This window comes from Takifugu flavidus, chromosome 8, assembly GCF_003711565.1.
Source record: "Takifugu flavidus isolate HTHZ2018 chromosome 8, ASM371156v2, whole genome shotgun sequence".
Classification (NCBI taxonomy): domain Eukaryota; kingdom Metazoa; phylum Chordata; class Actinopteri; order Tetraodontiformes; family Tetraodontidae; genus Takifugu; species Takifugu flavidus.
The window spans coordinates 3,763,678-3,783,093 of NC_079527.1; the positions used below are offsets into that span (position 1 = coordinate 3,763,678).

General features: G+C 38.9%; 1 protein-coding gene across 5 annotated transcripts in view; it reads left to right on the forward strand.

Moving 5' to 3' along the window:
* Positions 1-556: 556 nt before the first annotated feature.
* The window catches only part of LOC130530416 (vitamin D3 receptor A), a 39,250-nt gene continuing 20,390 nt past the window's right edge, over positions 557-19,416 (forward strand). Inside the window, exons 1-3 of one of the 5 annotated variants that reach the window (XM_057041576.1) lie at positions 557-675; positions 1,534-1,693; positions 5,472-5,568. In XM_057041576.1, coding sequence (XP_056897556.1) covers positions 1,682-1,693; positions 5,472-5,568 — 109 coding nt within the window. In that variant the 5' untranslated portion in view covers positions 557-675; positions 1,534-1,681. Of the gene's footprint in view, positions 676-1,533; positions 1,694-5,471; positions 5,569-16,731; positions 16,835-19,416 lie in introns of all 5 variants that reach the window. The other 4 variants (XM_057041575.1, XM_057041581.1, XM_057041577.1 and 1 more) reach the window with 4 other exon arrangements.

The window sequence follows — 19,416 nt, forward strand, 5'->3', positions numbered from 1 at the left end:
AAAAGACGACACTCTCTCCTGATTACAGGGTGAAAAATAAAGTGGTTATTGATATTCCTGATGAGAATTGGTTGTGCCAGCATAGTTTAGCCCCTCAGGGTCTTACCTATTTAAATCTCCCTAGTAGACCAGTCAAACATCTCTGTTCTCAAAGACCACTTAGTTAAATATCTTGTTAAATGCCTATACCTTTACGTTCTCAGGTAGCTCCAGTGTCCAAGTCAAAACAATCAGTAAGAAAGACAAGATGACTGAAACTTCCATACATTATGTATGCACATAGGTAAATAATGAATAATTAAATGCGAGGAATAGCCAAACTATAATTATTTCACTATTGAATACCGCTAAAACCCATTTAAATAGGTCTAATTAATTTTGTGGTCGTTTTATTAACTAATACTTTTGAAATTGCGGTCCGTTGCGTCACGACACACCCCTACAAGACAGCTGGATGTTCAGCTCGAGACTGATCCGTCGTTCCACCAATGACAGCGCACATAATATGAGATTGGAGCGCCGTGATTGGATATTAGGGGATTATATGTATGTATAGATATGCTTGCTGGTAAACCATGGTGGGCGGGACTATGGAGAGGTGCAGTCCATCTCATACAGATCAAGAAACTGGACTCGCAGCAAGTCTGAGGACGCGCTCTCTTTTTATGGGGTAACGTAAGTTATTTTAAACATGTGTGTATCTTTTGCAGTGAAAGGTGTTGCAACAGGGCTGCACCGCTGTAGTTTCGACCCCTTTCTTGGTTCTGTTTCGCTGAGAACGCTTTCAGGCCGATTGGCACACGCGCGTTTCGGGCCAGTAAAGTGTGCCTCTGGACGTAGCCTTAGCTCTTGTTATTGCTGGTCGGGTTATTTTGACATGAGGTGACATCGAGCTGGGGCATAATGTCACTGGCGAGGCGATTTCACCGCCGTCCCACAGTATATCACAAAATGTCCCGAAACGTGGAGGAAATCGGCTTTTCTCTTTCTCTCTCTCTTTTTTTTAAATCACCGCGGCTGCTGTTGCTGTTTTGTTAGCTTGTGTCAACCTTCTGTCCTCTCGTGTGGAGTAAAAGGACCCCCTATTTTTTTTTTTTTAAATATATCTAACACTGTGATATTTTGATACCGCTGCGTTGTATACGCGTAATGGAGTTGTAGTCGCGTAATGGGGTATTAGTTTTCAAACACTATCTTGTGTTTGGATAACACGTTGGTCAACATTTACGTCTAAAACTGGAAAGTTTGGTTTTTGAAGAAGTGCCGCATTTGCGTGGAACTTGCGCCGAGTATCGGAGTGATTGACGAATGGCGCAAAGACTTACGGAGTAATAGCGTCTCCAGCACGGCCACCATTTAGTTGCACATTTTGTTAGACGGGTTCGGGCAAAGCTGAACGTTAATGTGAGAAATAACGGGACGTCATACGTTTCACTCCCCCTCCTCGTCCGTCTCCTCCTCCTTCTCCTCCGCCCGCCTTGACCATTAGATACTTCGGCCTTGCCTGATCACTCCTCCTTTCTCTGTTGACAGTTTTGTTTTTATGCGGAGAAAAAGTTTTGCAACGTGGGGAAACAGATTGAAGCTGCAACCAGACCCTCTCGCTCGGAAATAAATAGCGACCTGGCTCCAACATTTCGGACCCCCCACCCTGCAGCTCAAAGTAACAGCCGATTACGTTATGCCACATCAGGTAAGAGAGATGTGTTCCATCACACCAACACACCAGATTAGTCACTCCGGCACACTAAGGCGTTATTAACTGGTCGTTGCACACGTTCAAAAAAATCATTTTTGCGCATTTTTGCGCATTTTCCTAGCGTGGGTTCATGTGTTTCATATTTCAGGTCACAGATTCATCCGAGCATTATTTCTTCTTTAGCCACGTCCTAGTTGTTTTGTGCGACGTGCTATTGTTAGATGCGGATGCATCCTCTACACATTTCACACGTATATGCCCGCTTTAAGTAGGGACAATGCGCCAATCCTTGCAAAGTCCAAACAAAAACAAGCTGAATTGGGTAAAACCAAACGGAACCCTCCCGCTGAATCACATTTTGTTAACTCAATGCACCAACTAAGAAGCGGTTGTTATGTGGAAGGTGCTACATGGGTTCCATCCTCGTGGTTGTGACAGCTTGACGTAGGAGAGACTGCCCCCAATGCAGGAGAGGAAGACAAAGGGGCAGATTAGCATGGAACAGGCTGGTGTAGAATAGATCAGACCAGCCTTTAGTTATAGACACCATTGTTGTGCGACTTTGTGACAAAGACAGCGTGGACTGCGATATACTCTGCATTGTAATAACAGTGGATTATAAGAGTGGAAAGGTAGTTTTCATGCTGGTCTTTTTAGCGTGCATGAGTAGCTATGCATATCAAGTATGAAACACCAGCCCGCCTGTCCTAACTTAAATAATGACTACATCGTTAAAACACTACTATTGATTGGAATGTCCACACAAAGTGCATTTTCTAGATGACTTTAGTTTTTTATTCTTGTGGGATTTTTATTTTATTTTATTTTTTTTTTTTTTACAGATTATTATTTGATTTAAATGTTAAGCTTTTACGCCACAAATGAATCAACATAATTATTGGAGTCAACATTTATTTCGCCATAAGCCCATTGAGTCATTGCACAACTTAGCACAGTTTGATGAGCCTGGACAAAAGGTTCAGTTTCAGAGGATTGACTAAAAAGGGACAATCTCTTAACACTGTTGAATCTTTCGTCTCTTCTCAGCCATCTATTTGCGCTACATTTGATAAGAGTGGGCTCATGTTCTTTGTGGAGCACTTCATATAACCTGTTTTGCACTGTGCGTAGTTACTGGCATGTTATAACAGTTTCACGTGGGCCTCATTGTATAGCACGTTGTTTCCAATTGTAAGCAAATTCCAGGTAATAGTCATGGGTGCAATCTGTGCATTGCATTTTATAATAAAACGTGTGTAATGAGCCTAAGCTCTGGTTAAGTAAGATATCTCGTTTTTTTTTTTTTTTACCAATATAAATAAGTGATTGGAAACCATTTTTAAAAATGATGTACTAGCATACTCAAACCACATACACGTTTTTCCTTCTTACCCACTGCAACAGGCTGTAACTCTTGTTGTGACCTTGATTTGGATTGAACAGCTCTTAGCAGAAGCTAGATGAGTTTTTTTTAACAAGCACAACAATGAAAATAAGCATTTCATTTTTTTGAAGTGAGATAATAAAAATGCATGCATTTGTTAAGGCATTAGCTAAATCTACTTGTCGTTTCATGCAAAGAAATATTGAGCATTTCTTCATGAATACATTAAAGTAAAAGCAAATATTTTCTTCTAATATGGTGTTGTATTACAAAAGCAAACCAAATCTACAATTAATATTAAGCACACACATATTCAGTCCCTTAACTCTGCACTTCAGTGAAGCATGTTGGACAAGTCTTCTTTTGGTTTGATGCCAGAAGATTTACACATCTGGATTTTGGGATAGCTTTTCTTTCTGAAGATCCTCTTGAGTTCTGTAATGCTGGATATGGAGTGTCAGTGTACACTCATTTTCAGGACTCTCTAGAGAGGTTCAATCTGGCTGGACTTTCTTTAGTGACCCAGCCAGAGGTCCCGAGTGATCAGGTTTTTTTTTCAGAACTTCTCTGCTGAAAGGGTCTGAATATTCATTTCAGTGTAATATTAAAATGTTTCCTTAATAAATCTGCAAGAAATGTAATTGGTATATGGTATTGAGTGACATATTCTTTTATGCATTTCCCTGCATCTTTTTTTTCAAAAGGATAATTAACATTCACTTTGGTTGTCAGTAGTTTAATGTTTTATCTCAGCAGTGGAAAGTACAGGACTACGTTGATTATCTGTCTTTGGTCTTTTAAACCACAGTGTTCGTACAGATTAGTTTATCCAAATTTCAAATATGCGTCATTCATCCTTGTGTTGCAGAGATTTAACCACGTATCTATTGATAAAAACTGGTATTTTAAGTAAATATAAAACTTTTATGAACTGTGTTAGATGTCAAGTCCCTGCAGTGAAGAGTAAAATGTGGGAGACAGATATGTTTTGTTTGCTTTGTGACGTTCACATGTAACACATTACTCCTATTGTATTTCCTAAATGGTTCCTTTAGTCCCAGAGCCACTGTCTCTCATCTCCTCCACTCTTTATTTTTGTGAACAGGGGCTAATGGATTCCTTATGAGAGGTAATTCTGTAGCTTGTGTTGTGGCTGCTGTGATTATGTCTTCTTAGAACCCCCTAAGGCTCTTGCCAAGATAAACGTCAGCAGTGGCTCACCTTATACCTTTGAGGTCAGGCTGCCATGCTCTATAGGGCTTATATGAACAGCTTTGACAAAGTCAGTTGTGGTAGAATATTGCGTAAGAGCTGGAAATAATTGTTTATGTAGAATGACTCTTCTAGTGTTGGTGATTCATGGCTGCTTTTCTCACACAATAAAGCACATATCTGAATTTTGTAAGGTATTCATATTTGTAGATTTTCCACTCTTTGAAACTGTTTTGGGTTTAGCGGCTTTTTTGTGCGTTGAACTGTTTGAAATTTGTTAATTTATTGAGGTGCTTATTATTTATGTTGAGATTTTAGAAATGTGTTTTTTTTTAAACATTCAATAAAATTGTTGTTTTGCTAGATTGATTTTAAAATTATAGAAATTTGAGATTTCATCTGTTTAACGATGACATATGTAGAGACGTACAACTATTTTTTAAGGACTATTTGTACTGAATTTAAAACCCTCCTTCAGTGTGTTTAGTTATTTCTGTTACATGTTAATAAGATTTCTATACATTTAATGGTATTGTGTTTGAATGAATTTAAAAAAAAAAGGTTTTATCTTTCATTGTTACCCTTCACACTCCCCCGCGCTCTGCTTCTCTATTTTCTCTCTCCTAATTCTACTTTAGCAACAGGACAAGCCCCTTATGTTGGATTGGTTGTAACATAACAGGCCCCCACTGGAGGCTCCACCCAGGTTTTTTTGTTCCTGTTTGTGGGACAGTCATTCAGTATTGTAGATGCTACACGCTCTTTTGTAAACGTGCACATACAAACATGCATACACTCCTATGCAGTGTCTGTTTGGATGTGTGTATACAGCATGTGTATGCTGTTACTTTTTATTGTGCCTCTGTTATACAGTTTTGAAAGGCTTTGGTGGTTACTGTTTGACAATTCTTTAAAGAAACTCTAGCGGATTATTATTTTTTAACTAAAACGTCTCTCTTACAGATGAATAAACTTTACTTTATAAAGGGGGACTATGCTGAAAAGCGAGAGGTTCTCAAACAATACTTGCATGGTGTTTCGGTAGCAATTGGAAGTGCCGAGACACCTTCAGAGCACCGCCATGGTACCCTTGAGCAAGCTGCCGAACCCCTAAATGCTCACATAGGGCCATTCATTCATTCATTCATTCATTCATTCATTCATTCATTCATTCAGGGGTGTACCCTGCCTTTGCCCATATGCAGCTGGGATAGACTCCAGTGCCCTCCTTGTGACCCCAAAGGGGATAGAGTGGTCAAGAAAAAGAAACAAAGTAAGAAAAAGACAACCAGTATTTTTAATTTTTATTTCATAAGGATTTAATATATGCAACATTATTTAAAGTAATTTCAGACTGTTTACTCTACAGAATAGTTTGAAAGCGCATTCTTTCCGCGACGTATTTATACTTTTGAATAATAAAAATAATACATTTCTTCTCGGTGAACATTTTAGCACTTAAGTTTTAATTTACTTTTCTTATTACAGTCTGTGGCCTTCATCATTCCCGCAATCTCTGCCTCATTTCCCTCTGTTGCCTTTTTCCTTTTCCTCTTCTCGGCAGCATATTGAACTTGTTTTTCTCCTCTCTTTCTCTCTCTCTCCATCTCTTTCTCCATCATTATTGCGAGCTTGTTAAAGCTTTTATTTGTATCTTTCATATTGCCCGTGTGCTACATTATGTTTAGCCATTAGGGTGCTGTTTGCTTTTGGCCGTTGCTGTGGTCTCCTGAGGCTTCAGATTTGTTTAATACAACGCTGATTGGTGAATGTAGCCTTGTCCAGACCCCCAACAGAAAAGACATGTCCTTCTGAATGATTCATTCATCTAATTTAGGAAAATGACTGAACACATCGACCATAGAACCATTAAATGCAATTTGCGTGTTGCAAAAGCAGAATAAAGCTTTCAATTTTATGGAGGCCAAAAATCTGATGTGCTCATTCAATATAATATGTAACGATAATAAACTACTGTTGCTAAAACCGTTTCTCCCTTACCATGGATGGCAGAAGCATTGTCACTTGTCATGCAAATGCAATTCCGGCACACATAGACGTGATGCAATTAGTAGAATCCACTAGTAATCCAAGGTCTGTTAAAGCAAAATTCTGACTATCATTACAACTGCTGATGTAATGCTTTTGAATGCAAAAGATTTGCCATGTGTTGTAACTCCTGGCAAACTAAAAAGTGTGTGTAAGTAATAAATATCTTATTCTTATTTATTTAGACAGATGTGGAGTGTTCATTAGACTCAGCTGCAACAGCAAAACTTCTCATGAAGAAATATTAGCTAAACTTAAAAAAGACAGTGTTTACCAATGTGAGTTTGAACCGTTTTTCTAGTAACAGCTTAATAACAGTAATCATTTTTTATCTTTTATTAAATATTAAATTATTTAAGAATTGTAAGATAGGATGAATTGCTACCAAGTCTCACTCAGTGCTTTGAATAATTGCAAGACAAGCAACGCCAATAGTTTCTAAAATTAGACATGGGGACTCTTTAATACCGGGCTATTTATGTGGGTGGTACTTTTTCTAAGTATATTGTGGGAGACTTTCTTTTATTTATGGAAGGGATGTTGTTTGTAAAAATCACCAGAGCTTAGTTGAAATGTGCTATATCACATACTTGCACCCTTTAATATGTGTGTTTGCGTCCATGTCAATAACTTGTGTTTCACAGGGCATGTATGCTGAAAGATGACACAGCTGTTTCACAGCAACCGCTGTATTAAGATTAAGATTAAGATTAAGATACCTCCATGATACAATTTCAACGTATGGCTCGTCTGCTTTCTACTCATGATGTTCTTTTAGCTGCATAAACCTCTTTTTTTTTAAATGTGTTGTTTTTGTTTCAGTGGGTTTATGTCTAATGGGTCCTACAATGCTTTGTTCAAGTACTTTTTGCGTTTCATGCAAACATTTATTTGATTATTTCTGTGAATAATGGATAATTTAAATTAGAACACCCAAATATATGTACAATAACAAAACTGGTTGTAACACATTTACTTATTGGATTCCACCAGTATTGCTGTGGCAGCCTAATACCTGTTGAAAATGTATCTTCTGCTATATAGCGGTGTGTGTGAGATCCCTCCTTTTTCTCAAGAATATAAAATCTCTTCCTCGCCCTCTGGGTGGTGCCTGGCTCAGACTCAGGTCCTCTACCAGAGGCCTGGGAGTCTGAGGGTTCTGTGCAGGATCTTAGCCGTTCCTAGGACTGCACTCTTCTGGACAGAGATCTCTGCTGTGGTTCCTGGTATCTGTTGGAACCATCTACTTGGGTGTTACTGCCCCTAGTGTCCCAATCACCACTGGGACCACTGTTGCCTTCATGCCCCATATTCTCTCCATCTCCTCCTTCAGCCCTTGGTACTTCTCCAGCTTCTCGTGTTCCTTCTTCCTGATGTTGCTATAACTCGGGATTGCTACATCTATCATCACTGTCTTCCGGTGTTTATCCACCACCACAATGTCAGGCTGGTTGGCCACCACCATCTTGTCAGTCTGGATATGGAAGTCCCACAGGATCTTGGCCTGCTTGTTCTCCAGCACTTTAGGGGGTGTCTCCCACCTAGACCCTGGGACCTCCAGTCCATACTCAGTGCAGATGTTCCTGTACACTATGCCAGCCACCTGGTTATGCTGCTCCATGTATGCCTTGCCTGCTAACATCTTGTACCCTGCTGTGATGTGCTGGACTGTCTCAGGGGCATCCCCACACAGTATACACCTAGGGTCTTGTCTGGTATGGTGGACCCTGGCCTCTATTGCTCTGGTGCTCAGGGCCTGTTCCTGTGCAGCCATGATTAGTGCCTCTGTGCTGTCTTTCAGTCCGGCCTTTTCCAGCCACTGGTATGTTTTCTTGATATCAGCCACTTCCTCAATTTGTCGGTGGTACATACAGTGGCTTGTCCTTCCATGATAGCCCCTCAGGTTCCTCCTCCTTAAAGGGCTTTTGTTGCCTGAGGCATTCACTCAGCAGCCGGTGAGTGGAGGCCATCCTTTTGATGTATTCTCGGAGGCTTGTTGTTTCCTCCTGGACAGTAGTTCGGACACTTACTAGTCCCCGGCCCCCTTCCTTTTACTTCGTGTACAGCCTCAGGACACTGGACTTAGGGCGAAAGCCTCCATGCATAGTGCTTGTATCCTTTTCTTGATGTCAGTGGCTTGTATCTCTTCCAGTGGCCAGGGTATTATGCCAGCAGGGTATCTGATTACTGGCAGGGCATAGGTGTTTATGGCCTGGATCTTGTGCTTACCATTCAGCTGACTTTTCAGGACCTGTCTTAACCTCTGTCGGTATTTGACTGTGGCTGACCTCCTAGCTGCCTCCTCATGGTTACCATTTGCGTGCGGGATCCCCAGGTATTTGTAACTGTCCTGCACATCTGTGATGTTCCCTTCAGGTAGTTCAACCCCATCAGTTGCGATCACCTTTCCTCTTCTAGATACCATCCGCCCACATTTGTCTAGCCCGAATGACATCCTGATGTCTTTGCTGTAGATCCTAGTGAGGTGAATCAGAGAGTCGATGTCATGCTCGTTCTTGGCATACAGCTTGATGTCATCCATGTAGAGGAGGTGGCTGACGGTTGTTCCACTTCAGAACTGGTACCCATAACCACTCTTGGTGATGATCTGGCTGAGGGGGTTTAGGCCTATGCAGAACAGCAGGGGGGACAGAGCATCTCCTTGATATACGCCACATCTGATGCTCACCTGCACAATTGGCTTTGAGTTGGCCTCCAGAGACGTGTTCCACAGCTTCATGGAGTTCAGGATTAACTCTCTTAGTGTCCTGTTGATGTTATACAGCTTTAGGCACTCCAGTATCCATGTGTGCGGCATTGAGTCATAGGCTTTCTTGTAATCAATCCAGGCAGTGCACAGGTTGGTGTGCCGCGTCCTGCAGTCCTGGGCCATTGCCCTGTCGACCAGTAGCTGGTGCTTGGCACCTCTGGTGTTGTTCCTTATGCCTTTCTGTGCTCTGCTCATGTATTGATCCATGTGCCTGCTGATCTTATGATGCCTGATAGTAGCTTCCATGTGGCGCTGAGGCAGGTTATGGGCCGGTAGTTGGACGGCATTGTGCCCTTCTGGGGGTCCATTATGAGGACTGTCCGGCCTTGGGTTATCCACTCTGGGTGGTCCCCTGATGTTAGCAGCTGGTTTATCTGTGCTGCCAGGCGTTCATGGAGTGCAGTCAGCTTCTTAAGCCAGTAGGCGTGGATCCAAAGCAGGAGCTGTAAACAACAAACACAAAAGTGAACATGCTTTAAAGAAGATGTTATTCTGAGTACATTATTTATTTGTTAATGACTGATGTAAATCTTTCCATGTCTGTCGCTATTTTGAATAGTAAATTAAAGTGGAAAAAATTGTGACATTGCATATGTCTTCAGATATAGCTAATTAGCCCATTAAGTTGAAATGTACTCATTCAGAGATATCTGAGAATAGTATGGACTAAATCATGCTATTGTTCAGTTTATAGTCATATATACTGTAAGCTAACATCAATGTTTAATAAATACAAGTATCTTGAACCTTAATTACTTTTTTTTACATTTTATAAAAAAATATAAAAATAATCATATCTTTAATCCCAATTACACTTTTGTGCACATTGTACCTTGTCTTCTTTCATTATTTGTTAAATTGGTATCATATACAATCCAATTAATTTATTCTGTTTCAACTGGCATAGCTTGCTGAGGTTTACAGCGTATAGCTTAAACTTCATAAGTTGTTTTAAACAGGTTAGTGACGAAACAAATTTTGTCATTTGAAGCAATCTGGTGCTGTCCAACGTTAGAGGTAGAACAAGTGAACGCAACTACAAGCCCATATTATGGTGATGATTTAGACTGTACACATGACTCTGTATGTTGATTGTGTGTGTGTGTGCGTTCTCTTTGTGAGATCTGGAGAGACCTTCTGTCTCGTTAGAAAATATAGCGCTTGTAATTGCGAGCCCAAATGGTGATTATGGTCTTGGTCTTGTTTATTTTTTGTTTTGTTTGTGCGTCTTGATTTTTTTTTCTTTTGGGAAATCAGGTGAAAGCATGATTTATGCATGCAAACAGTCCCTCATCTATCTGCACATTTTGTTCTTTTTGATGACCCCTTTATCAAACTTTTACCATTTGCATTTTGAGCCAAAAGCAAAAGTTAGGACAGAGCTAGAATTTGCCTTCAAGCATGTTGCACAAAACCATGTTTTGAATTTAAGCAAATTCATACCTTATTGTTGAATATTACTGTATTTTTTGTGGGTTTGGTTAAGAAATACAGTTATTAAGATTATTATTAAAGATTGCAAGGTGCATACATTCCCACCTGATCTGAGGGCATAACTCTGTTTTTTCCAGATATTGATCATGTTCAACAATATCCAAGGGTACTGACAAGGACAGTCTGACATGGCTATTGTTGCTGACAGCTTGTTTTTGCACAAACACACGCACACGCACACACACACATGCAATGTTTTCAATGACCATCCTCTCTGTGCTTCTCTATGATTTTTATTTCTTTCATACAGAATTTGGCAGACATGTCACTAGTTTCCAAATTAAAGGTATAGCATCTATTTTCTGGCTATTTTTAAACCCTTAATGTCAGTAACCCTCTTTGTGTATAAATTCAGATGTTTTGCATGCTCTTCAGTAGATCTCAGTGTCAAAGGAAATTTTAAATCATAGATACATCCCTTCGTTTATCTGCCTGTTTTATTTTACGTTCATTGTCTGCTTTAGAAGAACACGAAACATGATTCCTCCCACTCTCTTCAGCTCCCAGTTCTTGGAACACAGCTGTGCATTTTGTTGTGCACAAAACTGGTGACCACATTTTCATTAATGTTCAGCTAAGTACCGAATATCCTTCCTCAATAACTAAAAAGAGGATGACAGGGAGTGAGAGATAGAGTAACAGTATGAGAGATGAGTCATTTTCTCTGTACAGCATTGTTGTTTATCCACTAAACCCCGTTATTTTCACTCGGAAATGGATTCCAGCTCGTGGATAAAATGCAAGTTGTTTTTCTTTCCTCTTCACATTCTGTTAAACTCCATTTTTTCATCTTGTTCTTAGATAATAGGGTTAGGGTTATGTGTTATCAAGTCTCACTCGTGGTTGGGTTCTATTTTGATATGCATGAATTGTATTTTATTTTTACGTTTTTTAAACATGAGGTGAACCGTTCTAGTCAGTTTACCTGTGGATCGTGGATGTTCTTCTTGTAATGATGGCTCTCACTGTGGTTCACTGGAGCCCTTAATTCTTAGAAATGGTTTTGTATCTTTTTTCCGTCTCATAGATGCTAATGGCTAAGCTTAGCAGCATGATGTGTTGCTTTTAAATTCCAGACCTACTTCACTGTGTCAGACATGTTTTATTTAAGTGATTTGTTCATTCAGGTCTGGCAGTAATCAAGTCTCTAGTGAAATTGAACGCAGCTTTCCAAAAAATGTGGTTGATCGCAGTTAATTCCTTATTTAATGAGGGGAGCAATTACTTTTTCACCTACGTTCAGGCTGGCTAGCTCTGTTCCCTGAAGAAAGTTTGTTTGGTTGAACATTTAACCGAGAACAAACAAGGTTGACATTTTTATTTAGTTGTTTTTATTTTTTTGTTAAAATTTTTTCAGCACCATGCGTTGTAGTGGGGTGAGGGTGTTGCTTGAGAATGACTGTGTGGAAAACAATATGTAATGGTTATATCAATGTAATCACCATTGCAGTCTAAAAAGTAGACTGTAGACCTTTTTCTTATAATTAGCAGTTTGTACGAAGTAATTACAACGTACACTGTAGTGACTGATGTCTAACACTTTGATGCTGATCTTTTCTTAAAAAAAAAATCAAACCACTAAATCAGCTGAAATGTGCTATATCACATACTAAGATAAGATTATCTGCATGAAAATGAAAATTTTTCACACTATAAGACTATAAATACATCCTCTTCTTACACGCATGTGCACACACACACACACACACACACACACACACACACACACACACACACACACACACACACACACATATTCTCATGTATAGTTCATCCTACATAAGCTTTAACAGTTTTTACCTTTTTTAAAAATAGAAATATTACAGATTGTAACGCTCCATGATGAAAAGCTGGGTGTTTATATTTATCCGAATAGATGGAGGAGCAGCTGTATTTCACACAGTGTGTCTGTTATCTTGAAAAAGTCAGGCGCTTATCCTTCAGTAAGAGGCCCTTCAATTTTAGTGAGTGCCAAGATCGCCTCCTTCAGAGCTCCTCTCCTTTTAACAGTTTGCCAACCCACATGTTTCAGAGCCTGTTTGCATGTGTACTTTCAAGTGCTTGCCCTTTGGTTTATGGGATGGAAACCCCTGCCTAAACCCCTGAACCATGTTTTCTATCACAATCAGATTGTAACTAGGCATTGCATATACATTGGGTAACTTTTCAATCAATCTTTTTTCAGCTATACACGTACTTTGCTCTTTTACTGTGTCTTTGTGTGTACACACATGTACATGTGTTTGTGCATATGTGTGCATGTGTTTGCACTAATTTACCCCTGCATACATGGCAGCCTTGACAAGCTGGATAGATAGAATACAACAGTGTACGATAAGCTGGTACTTTGCGTAATGTTATAGCTGGTAAACCTGTTCAAAGGTAATGGCAAACACTCACCGAACCTTCACCGTGCCAACTGTGTCAAGTCTAAGAATGAAGTGCAAATTAAATTTGACATAACATTTTCAATGCCGTTTTGTGCCTTTAAACCAGTGCCTGAAATTCATAACATAATTTAAAATGGATGGCATATATGAAGTAGAGTTGCATACCAGGGGGGGCTAATTTTCTATATTTATCTCTTAGTGGCCTAAGACCAATGACCACATAGAGTTGTCAGTGTGCTACACTCTCATGGTTGTATTTTACTAGGGAAGGTAGACATGGGTATAATGAGGAGTTACAGTGTTAATCCCAACATTAGCGTTACAAGGATGTCAGCTTCTTTGCTGAAATTATAATATAATATTCAATAATATTTACAATTAAGACACGTAAAAGAATATGCTTTTACTCCATGAGATTTATGTGAAGGGACACAGTGCTTTAATTTATTTCTTAAAGAAAATTAATAGCAAATGATAGAAGATAAAATGGGCTGAAGGCTTCTTATAGGAATTACCCCAGTAGATATTCATATTAAGTTAAGGAAACCATTTTCAGATGAGCTTTTTCCCTCTGCTGGTAAAGTTCTGTGGTAGTTCTATCTGATACATCAACATTAATTGCTGTTTAATGTGCTACATGCAGGCAAGAGTTCATTAACTTGGGTTGTCCATTTTGTTTCGCCATATGTGAAAGCGTATCCAGTTCTGGTGCGGATCAGATAAGCGCAGTCTGATCTGCTTGAAAATGTGGGTCTTGGTTCACTTGTAGGTGAACTCTGGTGTTGGCTTATTTGGCTTTTTTTGGATGCAAATTGACTTTCCTTCGAATTAAAGAAAATGATCAAAAAGAGAAATAACATTTTGTGTCATTGTGTCATCTAAATGAGCAGGTGATGCATGACGTTGTCCTGGCGATTTGGTCTGCTTCCAAGTGTGCAGTGTGGAAATGAACCAAATATATGAAGGACCAAAATATTTACGCATCCCTTCCCCAATCGAACGCAGTTCTCCAGAATTTGCTGGTGTGAAAATGTCAATAGCTTCTTAGTTACTGAGGAAATGAGTACTGTATTTTCTGGACTATATGTCGCTCCGGAGTTTAAGTCGCACTAGCCAAAAAATGCATAATAAAGAAGAAAAATAGATATATAAGTCGACTGGACTATAAGTCGCATTTTGGGGGAAAATTTATTTGATAAAATCTGAGACCAAGAACATACATTTCATCTTGAAAGGCAATTAGCATGGATTAGCAATAGGGTTACGGTATGCTAACGTAACAAATTCAGCTACATGACCCACAACGAACTGAGTACGTGTCTGCTTTGTTAACGTAACATATTAACAGTTATTCAGATAACTATAGCATAAAGAACATCCGAGCAAGTTGACCAAATAATCAAGTCTAACTCCAGCACCGCTTCTTCTGCATCGCTAAAGGAACTCGTTCCTCAGGTACACACGCCTAGAGCGCCCTCTTGTGGTCGTCAGTGTGAAAATAACAAACATGTAAAATTCTGTAATAATGTATTCATTTAAGTCGCTCTGGAGTACAAGTCGCACCCCCTGACAAACTATGAAAAAAAGTGCGACTTATAGTCTGGAAAATACGGTATATAAGTGAGTTAAGATTTTGGGATTTCTGGCTCGTTGCCTGTTTTGCAGCAGATTTTGATGAAAGAAATTGTGTAGTGATAATAATAGTTAATAATAATACTTTTTGTTAGGTGTGCAATATTGCTATTCGAAACAATCCTTAGTATCATGAGTCATATGTTTTTTGAAAACACAAGAAATTTGCCATTTGAGGCACTAATTGGAAAGGAGGTCAGAAAGTTGTCAACATAGCTGTGTTGCTCTGTCCTACAATTGAGTCCATGATTTTTTCCATTTGCTGTCTCTTCTAACTGTATTTTGCAGCCGTAGCTTTGTTGTTCTCAGTAGCAGTTTGGATTGTGTATTTATTCTTTCGATAAACTGATGGATTATAATTTACGATGATTTAATGCTGTCAAATCTCTTCTTGTCTTTATATCTTGAGTATTCTTGAAAACTTAAGATGCTCTAAATGAATGTTGATTTACAGTGTTGACAGCAAGCTTGTAGCCACTTTATTGGTCTTACTGAAGCCAGTTTACTGAATGTTCAGTTCACTGACTATGATACATTTGCATTGCGCATATCTCTGCTGGCAGTACCGCACATATAGCATTTGGCCAACCAAGCCCTGGGACACAATGTACGAGAATCTTCATGTTGTCATTTTATTATACTGCTTAGCACTAAGAAGTCTGAAAAAAATAGTCTTCAAGGTTTTTTACTGTCATAATTCTGTGGATGTTTTGGACATGTAGTGCAGAAAATTGTGAAAAAAACAAACTGTGGGCCATGAAACAGTGTTGACATCAGTAAGTGAACGTTTGGACCAATTATTGCCCTGCCATGATTTAATGACCTGCACAGTGGTATACTTACTGAAATTATATTTTAGCAGAAGTGGAGCAAATTTGTCATGGAGTTTATTTTTCTTCTTCTGATTTTAGGAAGTCAGATACATTATATTACAGGTGAATCATGCATTTGTTTAACATTTTTCTTAAAATCTCATCAGCTTCTCAGCATTTGCATTTTTGTGTTTTTGCTTTTTTACTCTTGACCTAAAGTACTATATATGTCCTTTTTTTGACCTCTTGCCTCCTGTTCTTTTTAAATGAACTCTTTCGCCATGTTATTTATGTGCAGAGTTTGCCATTATCAGGTTATCCATTAACTTTTAGGTTTCACCTTGATGACCTTTGAGTCTTCTTTGCTGAGAGCTTCAGTTCACAATGTTGTCTGCATGAAAGAGTTATTGCTTGCAAAGTTGTTTGATTGAAAAGATGGGTAAAAAAAGTCTGTGTTAAGGTGGAGGTCATGACAAAAATGCTGAGGTATAAAAGAAGAGATGAGGTCTGGGGAATTAATGAATAGTGTTCCCATGAATATATTCATGAATCCATGAAGCAGTGATGGAGTTAAGTCAGTTTATGAATGACTCTACTGCTACAATGGAGATTGGAGGTAAATGCCAACTTATGGCCAACCTTGAAGAAAAAAGAAAAAAGTCTCATAAAAAGTCAGTTGTAGTCTTTGAATTTTCAGGTCTTGGTAAGTCATCGCATTGCTTTATTACAGTTAAAAAAATGGTAAATTCCTCATTAGTAACAGAATATTCATATTATGTATATCCATCCATCCATCCATCCATCCATCATCCATCCATCCATCCATCCATCCATCCATCCATCCATCCATCCATCCATCCATCCATCCATCCATCCATCCATCCATCCATCCATCCATCCATCCGCCCTGAAATTTCACCTATTTTTGTTGGGCTGATGGGTAAAAACCGTTCGGCTGCTAAACATTAGCATATATGTTATGTTGGTACATAATGTATCAGAGCAGCAACAGCTTTATCATCTAAAGCCAACATATTTCAGCTAATTTAAAGCAAGATAAGAGACACTGATAATGTTTCTGCACATGTGCTCTTTTATTGCATTTTACTAAAACATTGTGAGAAACACTGCATGCTACAGTGACCTTCATGTGTTGGAGATGTCTCCTTCTTTGCCACTGATAACTGGAAGTCACTTTGAGTTTTAAACATTTGTATCTTTCCAAATAAGTTTAAGTTCAATGTGCTTGGCTCCTTCCATTCAGCCTCTACTTCCTCTTTGATTAACAGTGCTACATCAGGAAGCTCACAGGAAATAAAACAACGGATAGAAGAATCAGCCCTAATGATGACAAGTGTGTTGGTTCCTCTGAAATTTGGAGGGATAAAAAAGGTGGGAATTATGCCCAAAGTCACTCTACACCATCCTAATATGATCCAAAAAGTAGATCTACATTTGTCTTCACATCTTCACATTAAGATATCAAATAAGCATTGCCAATAACATAATAAAATCAGCTTCTGCACATTTCCAACAAACCTAATTTTCACAAAGCAAACTAGAGAAAAATAAAAGAAAATTGTTTAAGATGTACATTGTGGAACAGTAATAATTTCAGATCCTCAATTCCTGACCAAACTGCACATTTTTGTGTATTTTGGTGCCTATATGACAGGCACAGCAGAAAATCTCTGCTGAATTTTCAAGGGAATAAAGTTTAAAAGGTTTGTGCTAAGTCACATACAAGAAATAAAAGGCTATTCTGAAAACATTTATTTGTAGGCTTTTTAAGGATGCTTTAATCATTCTGGCTTCTGGAAAGTGTTCAAGACCTATGGTATTCAGACCTGCCTTGATTTTAATACTGTCCCTTCAAAATCAGTATGAGGTATGCTGTGCTGTATAATGTGTACTGATAATGTTCCAAAGAGTTCTTCCTATATAAGCTAGAACCTCAGCATTGTCCCTCAACAAGATCTTGCTAACAAGGACCAGTTACATGTGTTGACCCTTGGGTTGGCACTGCAGCAAGAAAGGAAGTATGGTTTATTAATCCTACTGAGAGGAAATTACTGTTTCTACACAAGATATACACAAGTTTACATGAATGGACAACCAGGGAGAGGTATCAGAGTAATTAAACTGCCACAGGTGTTCTGAACATTTGGGGTTCTGGTTCCTTTGCTTCAGGGTACTTTGACAGTGCTCTGACAATGTCTTCAGGTACCTGTGCACTTTTTAAATTTTTTTGTCCAGAGTTCAGACCAGTAAGCCACCGACTCCCAGACTGACTGCCCCAGGCTGCTTCCCTTGACTCTTATGTGCTCCTAGGGTTTTTAACGAGTTAGAGAATGAAACAGATGTTTTTTCAGCTTCTATTTTTTTTAAAAAACAACAACCTAATGTTGGTAGTGCCTATTACATTTGGAATTAGTCATTTTGGTCAGTTTGAGAGGTACTTTATCTTTGTGTAACTGAGTACTGTCACAGGCACAGTCTATATCATTCGCTGAGAACCCCCCAACGTCTTTATCATGGATTTTGCCCTGTCAGAATGACACATTAGAGGATTAGGCTAGGGATTAGGGATTCTTTCTTACTTGACTTCCATCCTTTTATTCTTCCTCCACAACATTCAACATGTCACCCCTCTGTTTCTGGAAAAGTAAAAATGGACTGAACGGGGGTGCAGAGGATAGGTCAGGTTTTTGCAAGCAGGTTCAGTCCATTCCTTCTGCTTCTCCTCATTTGTTCAGAAGCTCCTTCTTCCCAGTTGGGTAATTTTCAGGCAAATGCAAGAGGGACCATTCTGAAAGAAATAAAGTTCAATGAAATGATATTTGTAAATTGAGAAAAACATGCAATCAAAGCTTGGATTGGTCGTTGAACTCTTAAAGTGTATCTTGGGAATTGATCCATCTGGATCCAGCATACACAGGTCACACGGTTCTTTGTCGTTGAAAACCTCCAAATAAAACAAAGAAGCAGAATTGGCTTTGAGTTAGAAATGTGGTTGTTCCATCATTCCTTACATTCTGCCTTAGTTTTTTCATTCCTTTCTTTACAAGCTCCTCTCTGTCTGTTGCTCTCTTTGTCTCGCTCCTCCCTCTCCGTCTCCTGGATAGCCTGCCAACAGTCCGGTGGACTGTTCGTTCTCATCCACTGCCTAGAAAACAAGGTCTAAAGTTCAAAGCTGCTGTTGTGGATTTGGCTGAAGGGGTAGAACACAGAGGGAGGCAAGGTCTTCATGTAAACCCATTTATATATTGTCCAAAATAACTGGAATTTTAGTCTGACATCTCAATTAATTAGAATGAATTAAACTATGTATGGATGAATTTCAATGGGTCATGAGCATGGGTATTGTCAAACGCATCTATGGATATCTACAGGGGCTCTGGCATTTATGCCAACTTTTAGAAATAACAATTTATTTATACGCCGTTACCTATAAGGTTTGAATAGAATATATTTACCACTTCTTTTGAAATGATGGTGACAATGTGACTTAATCCAAAAGATAAAGCTTATCTCTTGTCAAATTGAATTGATGAGTAATCTAGTTAAAGGTACTAACTTATGCATATCAATAGGAATAAAATGAATGTGTCTGGAAAAAAATAATTATTCTAAATTAACCGACATGGGAAAAGCAATTATAATATATAGTCATGTGACTGGTTGAACAACAATTTCTGGGTCTTTACCTTGTAGTTTCATCAATACTTGAGGTACTTTGACCCCATTTTAGGATTTTTGTGGCACGTTTTGTAAATTGAACCCATTTTGTTGTATTCATTTCCATGTAATCTGGACCTGGTATCATCATTTGTATTTGACACAGGTATGATACATCAACATTAATAGAAGACGGAAGTCAGTGATGGAGTCCACTGGTATTTTACCTTAGCTCAGCATTCTCAACTGCTGTTATTGTAGTTGCTGCTTGAAAGTTGTGAAACTCCAGGCAGCAG